The sequence below is a fragment of the Coffea arabica genome, chromosome 4c, assembly GCF_036785885.1.
Source record: "Coffea arabica cultivar ET-39 chromosome 4c, Coffea Arabica ET-39 HiFi, whole genome shotgun sequence".
NCBI lineage: Eukaryota > Viridiplantae > Streptophyta > Magnoliopsida > Gentianales > Rubiaceae > Coffea > Coffea arabica.
The window spans coordinates 5,327,446-5,351,506 of NC_092316.1; the positions used below are offsets into that span (position 1 = coordinate 5,327,446).

Sequence of the window (24,061 nt, forward strand, 5' to 3'; positions counted from 1 at the left end):
AATAATCATCCACGGAAACATGAAAAAATCCTATCAAAAAGCACCCAAATTAGAGAGGGAGGTATATACAAGTTTGGAACAAATAACTAGGCTTAAATGCAAAATCCCTAAAAAGAGAAATTAAAATTGTAAACAGAAAAAACCCAACCAAACACTGCCTTGCCCGCCTGTCACCCTCTCTCTCTCTCTCTCTCCTTACTCAATAGTCTATAGACTCTTTTACTCTCTATCATATATTCACCTCAACTCTAACTTTAATGAATTTAATCCAATAATCTAGGCATCTTTATTTCATTAATTTTTTAAAAAAATTTTCTGGGTTCCAAAAAATGAACGTTAATACTTCATAAACTACTCTCCATTGAAGACAGACTTCCAAGCACATCCTCCTGAGAAATTTGATTAAAAATGTCTGAAGTTGATACTAAAAAAGTAGCCGATCGTTACCTCAAACGGGAAGTCCTCGGAGAAGGTACATACGGTGTCGTTTACAAAGCCATCGACACTAAGGTAGGTGCCTACTTACATTTCTGTTTGAAAAATTTTTAGGGTTTGTTTTTGTTTTTTTCATTTCTTCAACATGTTATTCTCGAGTCTTGAACTGGGTTTTGTTTAGCTATGTCTTCTATGGACCCAGTTGGTGAGATTTGGTAATGATAATAAAAAGTTGAAAATTTTGATGGGTTTTCGATTTTTGAAAATGGTTTGAGGTTTTGGATTTTCTTGATTTTCCGTAGAATTGAAGTTTGAATCTTTGGTGGTGATGGTGCAGACAGGGCAGACAGTGGCAATTAAGAAAATCCGGATAGGGAAGCAGAAAGAAGGAGTAAATTTTACAGCGTTGAGAGAAATTAAGTTGTTGAAAGAGCTCAAGGACCCGAATATTATTGAGTTGATTGATGCTTTTCCCCATAAGGGGAATTTACATCTTGTGTTTGAGTTTATGGAGACTGATCTTGAGGCGGTTATTCGAGATAGAAATATAGTGCTTTCACCAGCTGATATCAAGTCATATCTTCAGATGACACTGAAAGGGCTTGCGTTTTGCCATAAAAAATGGGTATTACATAGGTACATTTTACATTTTGAAGTTACTAGTGATGTATAGGAATAAATTACTGGGGCTTAAGACAGATTATAATAAAAGTTTTATCTGTTTGCTGCAGGGATATGAAACCGAACAATTTGCTGATTGGACCGCGTGGGCAGCTTAAACTTGCGGACTTTGGATTGGCACGGATCTTTGGCAGTCCAGACAGGAGATTCACTCACCAGGTATGTTTTTATTCGTTACTTTGAGCGTACATATGAGTAAGTTGAGCACCTTAAACTTCTAGACATTGATACTGAATGCTGAGTCTTGAGTTAGTGCTTGATCCTGCTCTTAGTTATGTACTCTTAGACAATCAATTTGTTTCTGTTTCCTAGACGTGAATGTAATGCTTTCTTTTCTAGTAAATTATGTTTAAGGGAGAGCTAGATGGCTAACTTTTAACCTGCACAGTAATTTTGGATGGTGTAAATAAGTCCCTATGACATGATTTGTTAGTTGATTTTTGGTTTGTCCTTTTGTATGACTTAAAGAGATGCTAAATTTTTGGCGACCTTGTATATGTGCAAGTAGGTATTTGCCCGTTGGTACAGAGCACCAGAGCTTTTGTTTGGTGCAAAGCAATATGGTCCCAGTGTTGATATCTGGGCTGCTGCTTGTATATTTGCTGAGCTCCTACTACGTCGACCATTTCTGCAGGTAATTGGGTCTTTTTGTTACGAAGATTGGGGCGGTGAAGTGGTTGTTTTTGGTCCTTCTAAGATGTGAATGTAGTTGCTCTTCTCTCTTTAAAAATACCTTCTCCTGATCAATTTTAAAACTTGTTTATTGCTTTTTTGGTCCTGAAGAAAGTAAGCAAATATTAATTAGTGTATAGATGCAGTGTGAAACAAGATAACTTAAAGAAAGGCCCTCTAAAAGTATAAGTTAATTGCATAGCAGAACTAACCAAAAGAATACTATGGCTTCAGTGTCTACTGAAAGAAGGAAATGAGCAGTTTTGACACATTGCACACTACCTTGCTATATTCCTGTTAACTGATTGCAGCCATGGTTCTATATATTTACTAATTGATTTGTAGCTTTCATTTCTTTTGAGTTCTAGGGAATTTAGTAATTATATATTCCTAAATCAAAAGAACTAAGTCTTACCGCTTGTCTTAAACCTCCTTTTAGGAAAAAGGGTGCATCCAATGAAATTAAAACCTTTATTTGGAGAGAAGTAATTTTCCTTTCTTCAATCTCTAGAAGTCTGGATTAGTTTGATCCCATTTGTTTAAGAGTCAAAATGAAAGTCCCAGAGGCGCTCTATGGAATGGTATAAATCTATGATTAAGAAGAAGATAAACGTGTAAAGTGGAATTTCCATGCTTCTTGTAATTATTTCTCTTCTACTGATTGGCCTTTATCTTGGTACTTAAACTTTCTTACCTTGTTGTTACATCTCAGTTTGTTTAGGGGAACAGTGATATAGATCTATGAGAAATATCTTCTTGCCTTGTGGTTACAGTGATGTGTTGGTACTTGGACTTTCTTACCTTGTGGTTACATATGAATTTGTATAGGGGAACAGCGATATTGATCAACTGGGAAAGATCTTCGCGGCTTTTGGTACTCCAAAGCCCTCACAGTGGCCAGATATGATTTATTTGCCTGATTATGTGGAATACCAATATGTTCCAGGACAGCCTCTTCGTACACTTTTTCCAATGGCCGGTGATGATGCTTTGGACCTTTTATCAAAGATGTTCAATTATGACCCAAAAGCCAGAATTTCAGCACAACAGGCATTAGAGCATAGGTACTTTCATTATGATAGATATATATTATAGTTCATGATTACAGTATTGACATTTTCTACTTCTAGGTACTTCTCATCTGGGATCCCTCCTACAGAACCAGCTTTGCTGCCAAGACCTCCCCCAAAAAAGGAATCCGTCACTTCTAAGGGTTCAGACTTCAATCCACTTGAAGGTCCGACAGTCTTGTCCCCTCCAAGAAAGTCAAGGAGGGTTATGCCAAATCGTGAAGGATTTGAAGGGAACACCCATTTAGCTGACAGGATGGATGACCACGAATATGAAGCTAGACAATCAGCTGATGAAAGGAATGAGCATGTAGCAATGTCATTAGATTTCTCCATACTTGGGACGAGACCTCCTAGTAGACCAACAATTAACAGGTAATAATGCCCTGCAAGGAATTTTCTATGTCATTTTATGCAGGTTTTGTTCATTTTTGCTGCCTGTTCAAAATGGTGGTAACATGCTGCAATTTCTTTTGAACAAGTAATTGTGCAGGGTATTTCTGCTTAGACAGCAAATATTTCAATGGGGGGAAAAACTATTACACTTAGATAAACCTTCGAGTATTTTGCAAATTAGATGTTTCCTTGCTGTGTATTAGTTCTTAGACTTCCATGACTTTCTTGTCAAACGCTGTTTGGTGTCCAATCATTTCATGGTAGTATTAGTTACCAAAATAGATCTATAAGATTCAGTTAATTGGATTGAACAAAGTTGTATTTCTGTGGTTGAGATGCTGGAAATTTTCAGTTGCAATTTTGCTATAGAAAGTGTTCGTTCCAAGTATAATTTAATTTCTTATTCATAAGATCATCAGGCAAAGATGCACCTAATATTTTTCTCTTCTTCTGCAGTGCCGACAGAACACACTTGAAGAGGAAACTAGATCTTGAGTTCCAGCCAGAAGAAGAAGATTGATCGACTGATTCATTGATGAACTTGGATACTTATCCACCATAAGGGGAAAAAAAAAGATTTTTTTGACTAGCTGGTTATTATAGTGATATCGATGACTGCATGATACAGAGTGTGTTTGAACAGCTCATTTTTGGAAAACCAAACCCCCCCCCCCCCAACAAAGAAAAAAAAAGAAAAAAAAATGTTTCTGACACATGTAACGAGAAAAGTTTTTTGCTGATGGAATGAGTTTATGTAGTCCATGTGAAACAGGAAGATATCCATGGCAAAACGTGATTTCGTTAATTTAATTACTGCAACAGGTTTGTTCGATGTGAATGGAGATGATGGTTTTGTGAATGAGACGGGCAAACTGTTTACTTTGATCTTCTAGAACCCAACCAATATATTTGAGACTTGGATGGTTTACCATTCATCAAGCAAGAATGACTGATATATGCACAATAAAAGCTGCATGCACCTTCCAGTCTGATAATCAAACTAACAAGAGTTTCCAGTATATCCTCAAATTTTTTGTTTTAAATATATAACATTGACTCCGTTCATGGTGTTGTTCCCTCGACTTAACTTCAAGCAAGTTCTTTACATATTAAAACTTGTGTCTGCTGGAGGAATTTTCCTTCCTATCCATTAATAATTGGTTATCTTCAAAAGCTGAAAGAACCTATTAAGCGCACAAGCAACCTGATATGGATCATGGCCTTTCACGTTGCCTTTGAGTTTGTGCAAGATAATTGCTATCTCTTTGTTGCAAATTTTTATAGAATGCTGATGGATATGAATCCGAACTACCTTGCAAATGGAGTAAATTGATGCCGAAAAAAAATAAAGTCTCTTTAAATTATGCCCATAATCCATTATGCAGGTATGCCAAGAGATTTGCTTGCAATGCAATGAAACTAATCAAACATATCAACAGTTTTTAAAAGAGATTGGAAATGCAGAATATAAAAAACAGAGGCTGTATATGGAGAATAGGATCCCTTTTTATCGGATTACTTTATACTACCAGCACTCCACTGAAGAATGCTTCAGAAATTCTCTGCTAAAGATACCACCACCGATGGTGGCATAATATGGCGGAGCACAACTTTCTGTTATTTTGTAATTCTTTCTTGAAGGAAGGAGGATTTTCAACCATGATCAATAAACTACGAGACCATTTAGTTCTGCCTCTGCAAGCCTGTGGTGCAGAGCTGAACTAGAAACCTGAGAGTTTCAGTTGAGGGCCTTGTGAGCTTGCATTTTGGTTTGTCATTGTTTCTAGGATGCATGCTTCCAAAATCTTCACCTTTGCATTAACCAATATTGCTCAAGAAGTGGTCCGGCTGCTATAACAGAATAAAGCCTGAAGCCTCATGAGACAGTCTCTACAGGGATTATAGAATCGTGAACTCTTTCCAAGGCCTTCTTTGCCTAGGCATAAAGCAAGTTTATAAATCAAACAACCGCATAAGCAGATAAAGAACATGCAGAAGAATTCCAATTTCTTCTCAGAATTTAAGAGCTTAGAGGAATTCGAATAAAAGGATAGAATGCTTACTTCTTTTTCCCAGTTAGTGCGCCAGGTAATGATGAAAAGACACAGTACTTGTACAATCAGTGCACATATTATCCCCGACCAGAGGCCCTACGACATCAATTTACACAAGGGTAGTGAGCAAGGATGCAGAATTGGAGATAAATTGGAACTTGAAAGGGAAATTTTGCAAGCATTTACCTGTCCTCCGATGTGGAGAACAAATGCTATTAAGACAGCAGCAGGAATGCCCACGAGGTAATATGATCCAAGATTAATGAATGCACCAATCTTTTGCCAGCCGCATCCTCTAACAGTACCTGAACAGTAACCACGTAAACTTATATTTCTAAGCACAATTAGCTAGTTAATGTTCTCTTTCTAAATTCTAAGCTCCTTTCTGCTGAGTTTATGATGTATAAAAAGTCCCTTCGTAAATTTGATGACCCCAAAAATTCAACAGACACACATTTTGTGGTTGAACAGCTTGTATTTTTAATTTTTGCATGGAAGTGCACTATAGAAGGGGTTGTGCATGGGTTACTGTACTATAATTTTTACTGGCTACACAGTGCATTATCTTCCATGGATAGTTTGTGGTAATGATAAGGAGTGAAGTATCAGTAGTTTACCAGAGAGAACACACTGGAGCCCATCTAATAAATTTGATGTTGCAAGTAATGGCACCATCCTTGCTACATAGTTTACCACTTCTTTCTCATTGCTAAAAGCATATCCCAAACCGTTACGTATCAAGATGAGGACTAATCCAACCAGAATGCCCACTGTTAAGGCCATGAAAAAGACGACACAGACTGCCAAACGTGCAGTTCTTGGATGACCAGCCCCCAGTTCATTTGACACCCGTGTACTGCATAAAAAACTCACCAGGTTAAAAATGGACTACTAAGGAGGTACGATAACTTGGTCATGTTGGAAAGGGATCCTCAACTTATGAACAAGTGAACCCTGATGGAACAGCACAATAAACATGTGAGGATGATTTTACCCGTATGAACAAAAATTATATGTTTTAGTCGTGTCTTTAACTGACCTCACAGCACAACTAAGTCCAAAAGGAATCATCCAAACAGTTGCAGCTGTATTAAGGCTGAAAATCAAAAGTTCAATCAGTAAGTGGTCACAATTCGCATGCATATTATCAGGAAATTGATTCGATTTCCTGTCAATGAGAGACGAGAGATTTTATATAACGGGGTATGGGGGTGGGCATGAGTATTTCTTACCAGACGGAGAGCACTGAGGTTTCCAACTGTGGATTAGGAAGAAGGCCAGAAAGCAGAACTGTCATCTCAAATGACCAGTTCTCCAAACTGTTGAAAATTAAAGACGTGAACTGTGTCAATATTAACTTATATAATGAAGATACTAGTGGACGTACAAATGGAATAGGATTTGCTGATTCTCATGAGATGCGACTGTGAAACTTGAAAGTGTAAAAAAGTTTACCAGATCATGATAGTTGAAGGGATTCCAAGTTTAAGGAAATTGGGAATATTATGCAGGGCTTCCTTCGAAAATCCAGTCCACGTTTTCTTACACGAAGTAGAGAATTTGACATAAAATGCAAGCAGAAGAAGGTTGATCCAATAAGAGATGCCATTCGCCAAAGCAGCTCCTTTGAAGCCAAGGTCAGACTTAAAAACCAGAAGCCAACAGACAAGGACGTGCAATAATGTTGTGATTCCAGAAGTTAACATCATTGGGAAGACAATGTTCTGGCTTTGTAAAAATCTCACATGACACTGAAGAAGGCCATACCCAAAAAGGCTTGGGATTATGAACTTGGCAAATACCCCAGCTTGGTCTGATATTTGAGGATCCTGGCCTAAAAACTTTAATATGTGACCAGTGTTTCCCCAGACCACTGCAAGAGGTATGCTTACGAGTAACACAACTATCATAGCTCTCTGCATATGGATACCCAGCATATGGTGTTGCTTTGCCCCATATGATTGACCACAAAATGTATCCAATGCACTTGACATTCCCATCTGTTCAAAAGGGGAGCAGTCAGAGAAGCAAAATTACTTCAGAAGAAATCTATACTTAGAAGTTCATATCCAACTTCAAGAAAGCACTGAAGCATTGCACCATCCCCTTAGATGGAAAATCATCAAAGTTAAACCACAGGGCCAGATTACCAAGAACACATCAGATTAACTACGCAAAGGTTTTACAGCATGGTTGCAATTATATAAGAAGCCAATAGCACAACGTATAGATTCTCGAAAATCATTTTAAGCATCGAAAATCCAGTCTTAACTCGCAGCGAACGAGCAAAAGATTAAATGTAGCAAGACAAGTCGGTCAAAATCAAGTTAGACATTAATGAAATTCTCAAGTTTGCTCTACACAATCTTAAAGAACTATATTTAACATCCTGCTCTCGAAAGCATGTGCATCTTCAACGATGAAAACTACAAACAGTCTTAACATTCATCAGTGAATTAAGTAATGACGATCATGAGTGAATTGCCAACTGACCAGTAAGCTGAAACCGGTGACGGATGCAAAAGATGTGGCCATCGAAGCAGCAGATAGAGCTAATTCTCCAAGATGTCCCACAAACATCACAGAAATAATCTGTAAACTGAATTGTAAAAGGCTGACACAGATGAGAGGCCCTGCTAGCCATATCTGTTTCTTAACTTCTTCGACAATTTCTTTCTTGTTAAAACTATTTTCTTGATCACCCAATCCTCCCTTCCACCCCACTTTTTCAGAGGTGTTGACCAATGGTGCACTCAGGATTGCTTGTTCTTCATGTTCTCTCTGCATTTTTCTTCCTTTCTTTGAATGCCTTGTAAAACTAAAAGGCTCACACAGAACACACACAGAGAACAAAACTGAGTCACCCTCGGGACTCTGAGGCAGAGAGACAAAAATGGATTTGCCTTTGCTAGTTTGAAATTTGTAGCGGTGAATATTTTTCCTTCTTCTTGGACCCACAAAAAAAAAAAGAAAAAGGAAAAAAAGAGAGAGAGATAAATTCCTGGATGCCTATTCTACCCACAGGGCACAGCTTCTTGTTACAAGATATGCCCCTAGTCTAGAAAAAGTTTCTAACATGTCTGCATATCCTCATATCTGCTTGATGGAAGAACGCAAGGCTAAGTCTAGATGCGCTGAAAGTCGATAATATGTAGAGTCTGGTTGTGTTTTAGAGGACAAGGACACGGACCCGCAAAGGGGTATAATGGTAATAGAGGAAACTCAAGCGATATGGTACAGTACTACTATTCTGGGATACTGCGTGGAGGGGGATGGCGGCGTTCACAGATTGATTGCACTTACAGGATGGCAAGAAGACCAGAATTTTGGACTATCTGTCGACACCTCTGACCACAGCAATATTAAATCCTGTCATTGATTGACGTTGACTATCCGTCACGAACGTTTGGGCTAATTTCTTAGATTATAGGGAAAAAAAAAAACAATCCGCCAAATGTACATCTGACAGGTTCGTTTTCTGAAACTAAAGCGGCCGTACTGACTCAGCACGGCCGCATGGTTTTTTTTTTTTAAAAAAAAGCAATCAGTGGGTCAAAAAGACTTTGGTCAGGCGCCTGACAGTCAAATGTCAGGCACCTGACTCCTTTTGACTGTCAGGCGCCTGACGTTTTTTTTTTTTCAATAAGCTGTCAGCAGCCGTGCCCAGTCAGCACGGCTGCTGACAGTTTTTGAAAAAAAGAAAGCGTCAGGCACCTGACGCCTGACATCTTTTTGGCGTATATATAATTTATATTATATTATATATAATTTATATAGTATATAATATTTATATAAATATATTATAAATGTATAAAAAAAATTTTTATAATAGGTATAAATAATTATATTAGATATAATACATAATATAAATGTATATTATAAATATACATTAATATATATTTTTTGTATAAATGTAGAATATATAATATATAATAATATAATTTATATAATTTATATAGTATATAATATTTATATAAATATATTACAAATATATAAAAGTATTTTGTAAATAAAATAAAATATTTATAATATGTATAAATAAATATATAAATATATAATATATAAATATTTAATATACATAATATACATTAATAATAATTATAAATATATAATATTATAAATATATAATATATACAATATACATTAATATTAATTATAAATATTCTAATATTATAAATATGGTGTTTTTATAATATTTCAATTAATAATATTTATTGTATATTTCATTATATAAATATTTATATAATTTATAACTTATAAATATATTTCATTATATTAATTCCTGCTTATTAGAATACATGAATCTTTCTTTAATTAACAACTATTATGCATTTGATAATGATTTAATAATAATACAAAATTTAAGTAAAAAATCATGTTCTATTTACAATACAAAGGCATCTAGGGACATGAATAATGAGGTTAGGTGAATGTATTTATTTTAAAAATTAATAAATTGAAGTATATTTAGGATTATGGTTAAAATTTAGTTTAATCAGGTTATTTTGAAAATTAAATTAATGAAATTTATTTAGGATGACTGTGAAATTCTAGTTTACTAAAATTATTATAAAAACTATATAAGCGACTATTTTGGCGGAGATTATACATAAATGAATAAAATAGAGTTAGAATACCATTTAAATTTTGTTCATGGGCTCACGCCAGGACCCTACCACTGTTCCCAGTGGATGCCAATTTCTTTATTTCACAAGCATTCAAGGATTCCGGAATGACATCTGTTAGAGTTTAGTCAAATTTTGGATGTGAATAATGATGTTCTTCCAATGCTCCGCCAAGTCAACTATGGAGTCTATAGCTGCCCCTGTGATCCTTGTCCAGATTGCAGAAGGAAGAAATAATTATTAAATATGGTCGTGAAGTTTCCTCCTTTGTGGTACAGTTTCGCTTTATGAACGCAGAAATGGAGACAGTCTGTTTCTCTGGCGCGGACGTGCCCAGTCAGCACGTCCGCGCCTGACATTTGCGCAGACCAACGGTCTGTTTGCTCAGGTGCGGACGTGCCCAGTCAGCACGTCCGCACCTGACAGATGCGCACTGAATTTGTTGAACTTTGCAGACGGCTGACAATGCGCAACTGAATTTTTTATTTTGCGGCCGTGCTGATTCAGCCAGCACGGCCGCTATAGAACAAGACAACACCAATGTCAGACGTGCATTTGACGGATTGTTTATTTTTTTACATATAATCTAAGAAATTAGCCCGAACGTTTGTGGGTTTGGCAATGAATCACATGTCTGAATCTAAAACAAGACGGCGAAAAATGGAAGCATGCTTTCCTTGGGCAGCAAGCGCCTAAAGTTTACTTTAAGGTAAACGCCAACGAGAAAAACACACGCGGTTTTAAGGCCAATAATATTGGTGAACCGAGTCCATGTACATACAAAATTACAAATATTCGAATAGGCAGTCAAGATGCTTATTAGAAAGCCAAATAGTGCATTGGTATGTCCTTGTGTAGTAGAAACGGTAACCTCACAGTAGACTTAGGTCTCCCAGAGATCAATAGTAGCCAATTAATGGATAGATTTGTCTATTTTTTTTTTTCCCTAAATTTGGATGGAGAGATTTGGTTCGAAGACATAATTGTGTGTGTGATTTTATAGGTTCAGCGATCATCAACGTCACCTGTGATAGTGTTTACACTGTAAAGTATAATTGATACCAATAATTGTAGGATCTGGGATTTAGTCGAATCATGGTCCCAAGTGCATGGACAATGAAATCGAAAAAGGGTCGTCACGTCTGCTGTATCTGATGCTTTTATGGTTTGGGGATCATGATTAGACCAACATTTTTTATTGCTATCTTTTTTTTTTTTAAATCAATCGTCACTTGTTTACTTTATACTTATTTCTTATCCTACTCTAACCTATTCTAAAAGAAAGGGTCCAACTAGACCTATTGACAAATCGATGAGAGACTGAATCACCATCGGATCAAATGAGTACACTACATACCTGTATGGATTTAAGTCATTTAAAGTGATAAGCCATGTATAATGATAAGATTTCAACTCTTGAGTTCTCACCCCCCCACCAAACCTTAAAACATGGTGGTGCCCAATAGTCATTTCTTTTATTGTTATTGGGTAGAAACTAATTGGGCCATTTTGCAGCAAGCTCTTGCGAGAACCAAATAACGAAACTGGTTTCAAAGAGGTTTTGGTACAACTCCCTGGGAGAACCAGGCCTGGGGAACTGATATTCCTAGCCAATCAATATGCAAATTATGGAGAACTGATATATTTTTTGATGGACTATCTGACTATCTGAGTTTTTCCAATTGGACCAAGTTAGTGCTCAAGGGTCGGCTAAGAAATATCATAGAAGAAGCTTTGTTTTGAATTAGGCCCAAAACTCAAATTTGAAGCAACAAAAAAAAAAAAAAAAAAAAAGAAAAAGAAAAAAAGGGTTTCACTTGTTACTCAAGTGAACAAGTTTAAAATGTTAAAGACTGTCAATTCGGGTTACTCCATATAACTAAGATTGAATTTTTCATACCTATGCTTTTTTTTTTTCTCAGCACTTAGTTTTGAAGGTGCCAAAGAGGACTTGTTGGGAGAAGCTTGTTACTTACTTTTTTTAACTTTAACACCACATAATAATTGAGGGATTTAAATCAATGAGTGGTGGAAACTTTTTGTGACAAAAAACTAAATCAAAATCCAAAGTTTCGTGTAAAACTTGATAGACCGCAAAACCCAAATGACACGTCCAACTCTTGAGACTTGGTGACATGATCTGGAATTTCTGACATTATATATGGTCCCAAATCAATCTTCAACCTTGGCCTAAGTTAATTAATGAAACCACAACAAAAGGCAAACAGGAAAATGGGGTAAACAAGTCGGGCACGCTACATTAATCCAACCCTGCTCTAATTTGCGACCGACAAGCATTCTTCGCAAGAAAGACTTGACATCTGTCGTCCTTTTCCTAATCACCAAGTGCAGCAGATCACAGGCCCGTAGTTTAGTAATTTTAAAGAGCTTTTTGAGGTTACTGTCGATAAAATTGTTAAAAAATTCATAGAACAAAACTTGAAAAGAAGTTCGTTTGTCAAACAGGCCCGTAGTAGTTTAGTTATTAACCCTACAAAATTATATAATGATGTTAATATCTTGTTCTTCTTGTAATATAATCGAGAAATTTGTTCGAAATCTTGGAGTGTTTGCCCCTAGGCTCCGTAAGGAGAAAGGCTATACATGATGCTTCAAAGAAAATAGGCCAAATTGTAACATAAGTACCGCATATCAGAAGGAAGAATCTAATACATCCATTTTACGTAATTTGACAGCAATTTACTAACAAAGCAACCTCTTGCAAACTGCAAGACAGAGAATGGGCTTAGACGTCCCCTTCTGGTGCTACCCAATCTTTGCCCATTCTCGCGTAAAGAATGCAGAGCAGGTAACAAACGAAATCATGTGTGCATATATATGTTTATTTTCTTGTGGAGTGGTTTTGATTCATGGAAATCAAACCTGGAAATGATTGAGCAGCTTAGACATAACCACCTAACTCTCAGTTTAGTGAGAATTCAGCAGAGTTGGTAATGTCAGATTTAGCAAGTCGGTTTTTGTATTAGCCCTTTTGCATCCATAACAGCATTTTGAAGAAAAAACTATTATTGGTTAATGTCATGTTATTCTAGCAAGCGATGATGAGGGGCCATTTCCAAGACGCAACAGAAAATTTAGGTACATTTCATCCAGATATTGAGCCAAGAAAAAGAAAAGAAAAAAAAAAAAGGTCATCAAATTAACAAAGCCTAAGTTTTCTGGTTTTGTTTTGGCTACATATTACGTAAAAGATATTTGTGAAGGCAAACTATCGTGTTTAATATTAGACAGCAGTTTAGAAAATCTTCCAAAGCAGAAAAATTAAGCACCAGCAAGGAAGATTAGCACCAAAAAGCAAGACTAGCACCTGACAGAGATCATTAATCCCCTTGATGTCCTTTCCCTTAATTTAATTTATTGATTTCATTTTTTCTGTGTACAAAATTAAGTGAAAGTTTTTTTTAAACTGAATTTTCATAAATAAATTAAGTGTTAAGGTATTTATGTTATTAAATTAAGTGGAAAGACATTTATGTTTAATTTCCCTTAATTTTATTTGTCCTTCCAAGTAGTGACAAGTACTTGTTCTGTTTTTGTAGTTAAACCTTTTAATCTGTTTTATTTCGCAATGGCTTATGTCAACAGTCAACTTAGATACTCGAGATTATTATTAGTCTTGTAGTTGCATGCATTTGTGGCTTTCAGTTCACTCTTTCCTAATAAAATCTAATATGATGATTAACAACAAATTCAACTGTATCTTTCCAATGATTCTATAACAACTCTGGTTGATATGTTACTTTCAAGGATGAATACAATGACCTACGTTTTATTCAGTGAGTTAACTAATTAAAAACGTTACCTAAACAATAGAAAAACGAGTGTATGTATATGATGATTGTCTCACTCTAGGTAAGGAAATGTCCCTTTATACATAAAGAAGAAGAAACAAGGCCATTAGGACGTGGAAATTGCGAATGGTTATATCATTTCTTCATGGTCCTCCTAATCTTGACCCCAATGCCAAATTTATCAACTTTTTAAACAAAGAAGTAGCTAGCATGCTTTATATTTCATTAGTGTCTCAGTTCTAGTGACTAGTGAGTGGGTTTTGCTTGTCATCTCAGGATGTATGATCCCATATTTGCTAAAAGCTTTAGCAAGTATGAGCAGAAACGATTTGGATTCTGGGCAATTCTCGTATGTACGATTATGGCAGTGAGCATTTTCTTGGAACTGAAGCCTGGTTTCCATCCTCTAGCAATCCGTAAGTCCTCTTTGTTTGCTACTATATTAATGCATGGTTCTATAATTTAACAAAGTAACTTCAAGTCGTTAAATCTTCTTCTTCTTCATTTTCTTTTTTTGAGCTGTTAAATAATCTTCTCAAGTTATTGTAGTGTGAAAGTTGGTTCTCTGCTCCAAAGTGTTGCTCTTACAGTCATGCTAGGAGTCTCATATTCTCACAATTCACACAAAGGCACATGGGAATTTTGTTTTTGATTGCAAGAATTTCTATATACGAAAGAATTTAATTAAGGATAAATCTTTTATATACTGACAGTGTATATACTAGCGAGTCTAAATGCATGCCACATATACAAAATTTGATGTTTAAATTCAAATTCAAATGATGCGGCGTTCATCCAATCTCGTCAGTCAGTGTATACACTGACAGTGTAGGAAAAATTAATCCTTTAAGGGTAATTAATGATCACTTTCTTGCTTCAATCTTTGCTTCAGTTGGCAATGCAATGAATTTGCAATTATCCATCGATGCTGCCCAAGACAAGTTAGCAATGAAGGACGAGGACATCTCCCTACCATTTGGTATACATGGTAATCTTCCATAGTAACTAGATCTTGGCTAAGTGGAATATAAATCTTATAGATGTACAGGGCTAATATAACGGCTAACATTTGTTATGATAAAGTTCAATAATAGTACGTTTGGATATGTCTATTTTTCAAAAACAATTTTTCAAATACGATGCTACAGTAATATATAAATAAAAATAACTCAAAAAACATCACATTTATATAATATATCAAATATTTCAAAAACATCTATAGTAAAAGTTTTTTTTTTTTTATAGATACTGCTACAGTAAAATATTTCAAAAACACTCTCCACAAACAGCTAATCCAAATGGAGCTTTTCGTCACTTATACTTTAAACTGAATTTTACTTTACTGATCTGCAGCAGTTGAACAAGCAAAAGAGGGGGAGCAAACTGATATGTTGAGAGTCAATGACATGGGCACCTCTTCTCCATCAGGTATGCATGACAATGCTTTCCTTATTTAAGATTTCAACTTAGTGGAATGCATAACTTTTGATCATGGAAAGTTATATCATAAGACTGCTAGCAAGAGACCAGCCAGAAATCAAAAGTAGGGATGTGGGAGAGTGCTTAGTCGAATGACACATATCTATTTCTGAGAGTCCTTAAGGATATTTGAAGACTATCATAAAATCAGGTTGTATATGATCAAAATGCTAGCGATATGCTTATGATATACCAATTTCGAACTAACGAGTCGTTTTTTTAGTGTCAGTGGGAGGATTCAAAGTCGGGATCTCTTGATTACACTCATCTCTTCCGTAAAAGAATGAGTTGATCAATGACTATTCTGGTATCTTATATTCCTAATCGAATTTCACTATAATTATGCAGCAACTGAAGCAGTGGAGTCGGATCCAACTAACACCTCGATAGTCAAGGATATCGACACCAACCCTCCATTAGGTATGCAAATTGCATTACACGGTAAGGTTGTTCTGTATTGTAAATGAAGAAAATGCAACGAGCATTATGGTTCCTTTTTTGGTTCCTTGTTTATTTTCTAAACTTGCTACCAACGACTAATTTCTCCAAAAACGTTAAAATTGAAAATGGCTATTTTTGTTCCCTTGTCAAAGAGCAAAAAATTTCTTCCGCAAAAGCAAGCATTTTAACAAAATTAATGTTCAGTTTCGAATAGTTTGAATCTAAATTCAATTAAATTTTGTAGCAACTCAAGCAAAGAAGGTGGAAACTCCATCAGAGGAACTAGGAGAACCAGCATGCAATTTCTTGGGACCCCTCTCAGATTATTGCGAGATCAAAGGAGATATAAGAATTGAAGCAAATTCTAGCACCGTCTTCATTGTTTCGCCTCAAACGACCATTGCAGCCAAAAATAAGTCTTGGAGCACACGGCCTTATGCCAGAAAAGGCAATGGAGGAGCAATGATCAGTGTCAAGAAATGGACCATAAAATTAGTGTCACATAATGAGGACAATATCCCCAGGTGCAGCATAAATCACAGCATTCCATCAATCTTGTTCTCTACAGGAGGGTTTTCAGGAAATCCATTCCACGATTTTTCAGATTTATTGGTTCCAATTTATTCAACTTCACAAGAATTTGGAGGTGAGGTACAATTTCTTGCAACTGATCATCAACATTGGTGGATATCAAAGTATCAAATGCTTTTCTCTAGGCTCTCCAGACACGAAATAATCGCCATCGATAAAGAAAAGGAAATCCATTGCTACTCAAGAATGGTTGCAGGGCTTAAATCGTATAAAGAGTTTATCATCGATTCATCAAAGTTTCCACATGGTTTGTCCATGAACCATTTCAGGCAGTTCCTGAGGAGCACATATTCCCTGGAGAGAACTAGAGCGATCAAACTGAGGAAAGGGGGCGGCCAAAAACCACGATTAATGCTAATTTCGCGAGGTAGAACAAGAAAATTGACAAACGAAGGTGAAATCACTCGAATGGCACGAAAATTAGGCTATGAAGTTATAGTAGCAGAGGCAGGCCTTTCAACAAACTTGACAAGTTTTGCTCAGTTAGTCAATTCTTGTGATGTCTTGATGGGAGTTCATGGAGCTGGACTAACCAACATGGTTTTTCTCCCAGATAAGGCAATTTTGGTTCAAATAATTCCCTTGGGAGGCATTGACGGGCTTGCCAGAGTAGACTTTGGAATCCCCTCAAAGGATATGCACATAAGATACTTGGAATACAAAATTGAGGCGACAGAGAGCTCTTTAATTGAGCAGTACCCTCTTGATCATGCAGTTTTTAGAGACCCATCTTCGTTTCATAAACAGGGATGGGGTGCAATTAGATCGGTGTACTTGGATAAACAGAATGTGAAGATTGATTTGCATAGGTTTAAATCAACTTTGGTTAAAGCCCTCAAGCTTCTACGCCGTCACTAGTTAATTAGAGCTAGATGTGTAATCAAGAAAGTATTAGTCCTCTTTCTTTTCTTTTTTTTTTTTTCTTTATACTCCTTGTTTTTATCAATATTTATTACTACTATATTTTTTGAGCGACAAATTGGAATAAATTTTTCTTTTTATCCAATTGCCACTTTTTTCTTTATCTTATCAAGCAAAAGAAGGTGTCAGAGCGATCCATGAAAAGGTTGGTTAAAAAAAGGGCAAAAATAGGAATTTTTTTTTTTGTAGAATTTTTTGGAAAGGATTTTAAGTTGATTAAATTCTGTGTTTGAAAGATTCCATCAGACAATTCACTTAGATGGGACATTATTGTTCTGGTTGCAAACATGTCCAATTGTATTGGTTAAATGGATGTAGGCTATGCATCCAACAAAAATACTTGAATAAGTTACTTCAGAAATTGGAATTTAATTATTTCTATCTCATCTGGGGTGCTTGAAAATCGTCATGATTTTCTTGATTGAGTTGATATTGCTCAAGATTTGAAAATGCATAAAGAAGGAGCCCTAGGATAATCATCAATGGACCCGCCTCCCAAAACCATTAGCAGAACTCTTTTTATGCTGGGATTCTAGTTTTCTTGCAAGAAGTACATGCCATACTAATGAGTAATGATATGAGAGAAGACTAAGGATGCATATCGAGTTTAATCGATTTCAAGCAGTACAGAGTTTAAACTCAAACTCGAATTCGTTGAGCTCTTAAAAGTCGATGGAGTTCATTTTGCCTTGTACAAGTTCGTGTTCGAGCTCGTGCATATCGAGTCCAATCTACATTAGTTCGAACTCAATCGAATTCAAATGAACATTTTTTTTCCTAGATACAGATTGCCGGCCGGATTTTGAATTTAATTGAACCTAATCCAATTTAAGAAATGTAAATTTATATTTTATATAATTTTAAACAAAGGATAAAATAGCTATTCTATATTAAAAAATAAACAAAAAAAAAAAAAGAAGACAACTGTCAACACAACAAAATCATGAACTACCGATTTATGGTCGGAAGTTGGTAAATGTGTGGAATCACGTATGTACGTGCAGCATCTACAATTGAATACTACCATTTTCGAGGCACACACGTTTTGGTTCGGCCTCTAGAGGTCACCAAAGGGATATCATATATCGATGATAATCGTTTAAGTTTATGCCTTAATAATAGAGTAATCGGCGATCCTAGCGGTTCAATTATTTTATCATATCATCCTTTCGATACTTGATTAGACGAATTATTCGTATTTGTTAACATGTCCAAGTCTTATGACCACCAAAAAACAACTTTTTGGACCCTTAAATTTTTTTTTTCAGACTTTTGAAGTTAGTTAATTAAATCTAATCCCAAAGTTAATCCCAAGGGCCGGCAACTCTTGAGGCAATCTTGAGGATTTAACTATCCAACTCCCAATCCCAAAAAAACGACGTGGAACTACGGCAAAGTTAGTAGCTTTTCGACCCTTAAATTCAATTCATGTTCTTTGCATAGTTGAAAAGACAATTTATGCTTTTGCAAATAAATTCTTTTTATTTCTCTACCGACTGTACCCACATCCTGTTGTCCAGCTTACTCGCTTGGTGGACTATTTCTGCCCCCCGAAAATCAGTGGCAGAGCCAGAAAAAAGGAAGTAAATCAGTAGCAGCACAGTTTGAAATAAATTCTTTCAATTATGTGAATAATAAAAGTGGACTTTTTATTTTTGTGACCAGCTATTGGCTAATTTATTTTATGTTGTTCTCTGACTATACTTTCAATCACATTTTACTAATATTTTCATCTCACATACAACACTTCACGAAAGTTTTAACAGTGAAGGATACAAAAAAAAAAAGAAAAAAGAAAAAAAAGAGCACCTAATGATATTCACATAACAAGGATTAAGGAGTAACTATACATGTATTTAGTAAATAACATAAGGGGATGTGAGGAACCTACACCTACTAATTAATGTGCCACATTTCTTTAAAGTACACTCGTAGAAAACACACATTCGCCGACTGAATTCTTTAGAGCATTAGACTTATAATGATCATTAAGAATGAAAAATTATATCTATTTGCTTGTTTAATTAATAAAACAAAATTTTTTCCTAAATTCAAGCACCTATTGAGTCAGTGGGGCACATTTACATATTAATAGGGTACATTTAAATTTTTTTTTCCTAAAAAACTACACCTAATTTTGAAAGGATCATGGTTTAAGCAGAAAACTATGCCAAACCTTAGTTGGTTGAAAGAATCCCCGTTCCACGGCTTCCAAAACCCTCGAAATTCGAGTGGGAGTACTGATTAATTACTGAAATACTCCATACTGCTGTTATTTAGATTGAACTTTTTGGAGAATCCTTTTTCTTTTAAGGCACTCTTGTTTAAAAAAAGGGGGGGGGGGGGGGGCAAATTACACTTTACTCTCCTGTGGTATAGTTAATTTTCACATAACCCCTCTCTAGTTTTAAAAACTATATATAACCTCCTCATAATTTAAATTAAAGTGTCAAAGTGACACAAATGATCATTCGTAACAAAATCTATAAAAATATCGAAATTACCCTTATTTAAAAACTAAAATGGTTTAAGTGACCAAAATATATAAACATAATATGCATGACACTTTAATCCTGTATAGTTTTACATTTTACCATATAATCCCTTTATACTTTAGTGTTTTACCATATAACCCCCTTATGATTTTCAATAGACATACATAGTTCCCTTGTGGTTAATAAATAATTTTTAACTTTACATAGGGGTATTTTTGATAATTTAGTTGACTTTATTATGGATTGTAAATTCTGTTATTTTGACACTTTAATTCAAACAATAAAGGGGTTATGTATAGTTTTTGAGATCATAGGGGATTATGTAATAAAACGCTAAACTACAGGGGGTAAATTGTAATTGGCCAAGATCATGAAGTGTACTGATTTTGCTCTGTTAGATTAATCATTTGCTGATTAGTTAGCAGGATAACGAAAGAATGACTTGCAAAGTAAATTTAAATCCACGCAAAATAAATCTTTATGATGCAAAACAAAAACAATTTATTGTTTTATAATAAGACAAAGTTGGTAGGAGTTTCATGTATTTAGGTTGTGTTTCGATTGCATTTTCTATGATTTTTCATTACTGTAGCAATTTGATGTATGTGAGGAAAAAAGATAATAGGAAAATGTGATCACAAAAACGATGCAATTTTTTGACGGAAAACAGCAATCCAAACAAGGCCTTATATTCAATCTGCTAACTTCTTTGACTGGATTTGTCATGATTTGGCAAATGGACACTATTCTTGCAATTCAAAATTGCACATTGATATATCATCTCTCAAGGAGCATTACCTGAAAAGAAAAAAAAAAAATCCAAGGAACGTTTTTGTTGTCTCACCAGTCAACCCAGAAGTCGTTTTCAAGAAAATAATTTACATTTGCTCCCAAAAAATGAATTATTTTTTGCAAAATCAATGCAGAACTATGGAAATCGTGGGGAGCAAACACTCCCAAAAAAAAAAAAAAAGGCATTTCAACTTCCCTTCTCCATTTGTCATTGAAATCTCTTGAAAACCTCACTCTACCGTCCTCTGAAATGCAAGGCGACTTGCTAATCCCATGACAGCTTTATAATCCGGCATTCGGTTTCCTTTCCATGGGCTCTGAAAGTTTGAGAAAAGGGAAATCTCCATTTGTGGAACAGCATTCCTGTTCTTGTTCTTATTGGCGATCATTCGTTATAGCTAGGGAAGAAAATAAGATGGCATATAATACTATGCTTGCGAGAAGTTTCAGTTGGCATGAGCAGAGAAAATTAGGATCTTGGGCTTTTGTTGGTTCCTTGGTCATTGCTGCGACAATTTTCACTGTTTTCAAACCTTACATGTCCAGCAATCCCCCCGTCTGTAAGCTTCTACACGTACAAAAGATTTATGCTAGATAGCGATATGTTTATACTTTCGGAGTATAGCTTATTTGTACATCTAGACATCCTTGGTCTTCAATTTGTCAATCCTTTAACGCAATATACACCACACCTGTTAACTAGGTGCTAAGTAGTAGCACAATTCTGATTATCCAGCTTTAATTTCTTTGTTAACTTGGGTATGCATAATGCATGCATTTTGCAGTGAATTTGCATTTGCAGTTGTCAACAGGAGCTAGCCTCAACATGCTGATGAGAAGCAAGGAAGCAGCAGTTGAACCACGGCAATCATGTAAGGATATAAGAATCTCTCGTATAAAAATTATCATGTTTGAGCATTTCTAAATGGATGCAGATTCTGAACATTTTGCGGTATTATGATTTGTTGATTTGCCAAACTGATTAGAGCTAATGTTAAGCCTCCAAATGCTCTGCTAACTAAACAATCTTATGCTATTCCGAAGCAGCAAATTTTTCGTGAGCTTATTTTGTTGGCTGAGTTAAAATTTTTGTTGTAAAGTTTATATAAACTCTGAAGCACAATAATCAATTAAAAGTCGGTTGTTTCTTTTCTTGGTAATTTCAGATTTTGACACAAAGGAAGTGAAGCCAATGTGCAACCTTACACGACCAAGATCAGATTTTTGTGAGATGAATGGGGACATACGAATTCATGGTAACTCATCAAAAATTTTCATTGCTTCAACACCGACTCAAATGCCAGTTGGCAAAGAGATTTGGAACATAAAGCCTTATGCCAGAAAAGAAGATGGCACTGCAATGGGACGAGTCAGGAGAATAACAATTCAACCAGCACAGGTTTTAGAGGGCCTTCCTGATTGCAGTAGAAACTACAACATTCCCGCGGTTGTTTTCTCCGTGGGAGGATATGCGGGAAACGCATTCCATGACTTCTCTGATGTGTTGATTCCACTATATTTGACATCTATGGAATTCAATGGTGAAGTACAATTTCTTATAACCGATCATCACTCCTGGTGGACTGACAAGTACCAACCCCTGCTACAAAAGTTATCCAAGTACGATTTCATTGATATTGATCAAGAGAGTCGAGTGCTCTGCTTCCCAAGAGTCATTGTTGGTCTAAAAGCCACCAACAAAGAACTTGGGATCGATTCTTCGGAGTCTTCATATTCGATGATGGGCTTCAGGCAAATCTTAAGAAGTGCTTATTCTTTGAAGAGGGAAAGAGTGGAAAAGTTTAGAAATGACAAGAAACTGGGCAAAAGACCACGACTTCTTCTAATTTCAAGAAGCCAAACAAGGCGGCTGATCAACACGAGACAAATTGCAAAAATGGCTCGAACAATAGGCTTTAATGTTGTCATTAAGGAAACAGGTTCGAATGTATCATTAGTTTCGGAGATGGTCAACTCCGTTGATGTTATGGTGGGAGTACATGGGGCTGGACTCACCAACATGGTTTTCCTCCCAGAAAAAGCAGTGGTCATCCAAATTATACCGCTGGGAGATATGGAATGGATAGCTAGGACATTCTACCAAGAGCCTGAGAGAGACATGAACCTGTGGTATTTGGAGTACAAGATCAGTCCAAATGAAAGCTCATTAATACAACAGTATCCTCACGACCATCAGATTTTTAAGGATCCAGGTGCAATTTCTAAGATAGGATGGCGTTCTTTCAGATCAGTTTTTCTAGATAAACAAGATGTAGATCTTGATTTAAACAGGTTTAAGGAAGTTTTGCTAAGAGCCCTTGAGTTTTTGCATGGTTAAATTACTTGACTGTATAAAGATAGATTTATGGCTGCTAAGTTGATACTAGATTTTTTTTTTTTTTTTTTTTTTTTTGCTTTTTACATTATGAACATTATTATAATGAAAATTTATTATACCATTAATGAGGTTACTTTAACTTGGTCTTGGTCCTGGTCTCTTGTTGATTGCATATCCTCACACTTTTCCTGAAATATCAGCATAGTTAGCGTTTGTTGTCTGATTCTTTTTTCCAATTTTTTCTCCAGATTTAGGAAGTTAATTTACCAGCGGAAACAAAGTCCTTAAGCACAATCTCCATTGGGAACGTTGGATGTGAATATAAACAACTTTCCGTTTCTGGTTTGAGCACAGACAGGGGCTACAATTTACATGAACACTCTCTCTGTTGATTTGCTTAGAAATTAGCTAACAATGGCCAACCAGTAGCATTTATACAACTAATAAAAAGAAAAGGCAGGTTAAGGAAGCGCCCTTTGAAGTCGCTTCCAAACCCGTCGATTAATTTTCAATGGGTCTAGATGAGTACCCAATAAAACTCATTTAATTAGCGGGCAGTGAGTTGACTTAACTCATCTATTTATATTCATTTAAAAATAATTATATACTTAAATTCACTTTTAGTGAGTGCTAAATAATTAAATTTAAATTTTTTAATATGCAACTGTATTACTAATTTACTATCTATTATATTGAGACATTGAGTGAATTTGATATGAATTTATTTGAAATATAATATATGGTTAGACAAGAAAAATAAAGAAAAAGATATTGTTACCTATAAATTGGATCTTGTGATGTGATGAAAATTTCGGAACCATCATCAACTGTTGGAAGAAAATTACCTAGTGTATATATACTAGATGAAGATGATGACATGGATGATATTGACTTTGACGAATGGTATCATGTTATTTGTCAGTTTGTTTCTAATTATTGATGCTATTCCTTGTTATGTATTATAAGCAATATGGTTGCTAATTTGGTATTGTGTTTTTGATACTAGTTAAGTGTGTTGATTGAAACAATTAACCCTTGAAATTTGTGTCCACTTGAATTTATGTTTTTGTAATTTCAGTGCTTGATAATGTGGTGACTTCAGAGTTGTGACTAGTTTCTTTCTAAAATTGAACATTTTGTAATGTTAAATGTTCTGTTTTTTTTTTTGTGCAGCTAATATTAATATGTATGTTTCTTAAATTATTAATTAGAATTATACAATGATAATTCTTTATCTGTATAAATTTTCTTAATTTTAT

The 24,061-nt window shown here is 35.4% G+C and overlaps 4 protein-coding genes across 5 annotated transcripts; 3 read left to right on the forward strand and 1 right to left on the reverse strand.

Annotated features, from left to right (window-relative positions):
* Nucleotides 1-228: 228 nt before the first annotated feature.
* Nucleotides 229-4,086, forward strand: LOC113742917 (cyclin-dependent kinase D-3). Its single transcript, XM_027270940.2, has 7 exons — nucleotides 229-510; nucleotides 773-1,071; nucleotides 1,167-1,275; nucleotides 1,625-1,750; nucleotides 2,617-2,852; nucleotides 2,919-3,233; nucleotides 3,711-4,086. The coding sequence occupies exons 1-7, from the start codon at nucleotides 409-411 to the stop codon at nucleotides 3,772-3,774; spliced, it is 1,251 nt and encodes a 416-aa protein (XP_027126741.2). The 5' UTR covers nucleotides 229-408; the 3' UTR covers nucleotides 3,775-4,086.
* A 627-nt stretch (nucleotides 4,087-4,713) lies between these two features.
* Nucleotides 4,714-8,214, reverse strand: LOC140005191 (protein DETOXIFICATION 16-like). Of its 2 annotated transcripts, none has more exons than XM_072045686.1 (8): nucleotides 7,802-8,212; nucleotides 6,764-7,308; nucleotides 6,541-6,627; nucleotides 6,348-6,404; nucleotides 5,926-6,164; nucleotides 5,495-5,613; nucleotides 5,318-5,404; nucleotides 4,714-5,190 (listed from the first exon to the last, which is right to left on the reverse strand). In XM_072045686.1, exons 1-8 carry the CDS (start codon nucleotides 8,093-8,095, stop codon nucleotides 5,131-5,133), a joined length of 1,488 nt encoding a protein of 495 aa, XP_071901787.1. In that variant the 5' UTR covers nucleotides 8,096-8,212; the 3' UTR covers nucleotides 4,714-5,130. The 2 variants fall into 2 exon arrangements, with proteins under 2 accessions (XP_071901787.1, XP_071901786.1); XM_072045685.1 differs by having other exon boundaries at nucleotides 4,886-5,190; nucleotides 6,303-6,404; nucleotides 7,802-8,214.
* A 5,655-nt stretch (nucleotides 8,215-13,869) lies between these two features.
* LOC140004888 (alpha-1,3-arabinosyltransferase XAT2-like) lies at nucleotides 13,870-17,226 on the forward strand. The gene is made up of 5 exons (XM_072045039.1): nucleotides 13,870-14,161; nucleotides 14,638-14,733; nucleotides 15,099-15,173; nucleotides 15,573-15,644; nucleotides 15,910-17,226. The coding sequence occupies exons 1-5, from the start codon at nucleotides 14,023-14,025 to the stop codon at nucleotides 17,112-17,114; spliced, it is 1,587 nt and encodes a 528-aa protein (XP_071901140.1). The 5' UTR covers nucleotides 13,870-14,022; the 3' UTR covers nucleotides 17,115-17,226.
* A 3,653-nt stretch (nucleotides 17,227-20,879) lies between these two features.
* LOC113742492 (alpha-1,3-arabinosyltransferase XAT2-like) lies at nucleotides 20,880-22,802 on the forward strand. The gene is made up of 3 exons (XM_027270324.2): nucleotides 20,880-21,024; nucleotides 21,250-21,336; nucleotides 21,631-22,802. Exons 1-3 carry the CDS (start codon nucleotides 20,880-20,882, stop codon nucleotides 22,800-22,802), a joined length of 1,404 nt encoding a protein of 467 aa, XP_027126125.2.
* Nucleotides 22,803-24,061: the final 1,259 nt, after the last annotated feature.

Bases quoted from the DNA above. Each gene is read 5' to 3' on its own strand.
- LOC140004888 (XM_072045039.1), top strand. From the start codon at position 14,023: ATGTATGATCCCATATTTGCTAAAAGCTTTAGCAAGTATGAGCAGAAA. The intron at 15,174-15,572 runs GTATGCATGACA...ATAATTATGCAG, and splicing joins GGGCACCTCTTCTCCATCAG to CAACTGAAGCAGTGGAGTCG. The intron at 15,645-15,909 runs GTATGCAAATTG...TAAATTTTGTAG, and splicing joins CGACACCAACCCTCCATTAG to CAACTCAAGCAAAGAAGGTG.
- LOC140005191 (XM_072045685.1), bottom strand. From the start codon at position 8,095: ATGCAGAGAGAACATGAAGAACAAGCAATCCTGAGTGCACCATTGGTC. The intron at 6,405-6,540 runs GTAAGAAATACT...TTTGATTTTCAG, and splicing joins ACCTCAGTGCTCTCCGTCTG to CCTTAATACAGCTGCAACTG. The intron at 5,614-5,925 runs GTAAACTACTGA...GTTACTGTTCAG, and splicing joins GCTCCAGTGTGTTCTCTCTG to GTACTGTTAGAGGATGCGGC.
- LOC113742492 (XM_027270324.2), top strand. From the start codon at position 20,880: ATGGCATATAATACTATGCTTGCGAGAAGTTTCAGTTGGCATGAGCAG. The intron at 21,025-21,249 runs GTAAGCTTCTAC...TGCATTTTGCAG, and splicing joins GTCCAGCAATCCCCCCGTCT to TGAATTTGCATTTGCAGTTG. The intron at 21,337-21,630 runs GTAAGGATATAA...TGGTAATTTCAG, and splicing joins AGTTGAACCACGGCAATCAT to ATTTTGACACAAAGGAAGTG.
- LOC113742917 (XM_027270940.2), top strand. From the start codon at position 409: ATGTCTGAAGTTGATACTAAAAAAGTAGCCGATCGTTACCTCAAACGG. The intron at 1,072-1,166 runs GTACATTTTACA...TGTTTGCTGCAG, and splicing joins AAAAAATGGGTATTACATAG to GGATATGAAACCGAACAATT. The intron at 2,853-2,918 runs GTACTTTCATTA...TTCTACTTCTAG, and splicing joins CAACAGGCATTAGAGCATAG to GTACTTCTCATCTGGGATCC.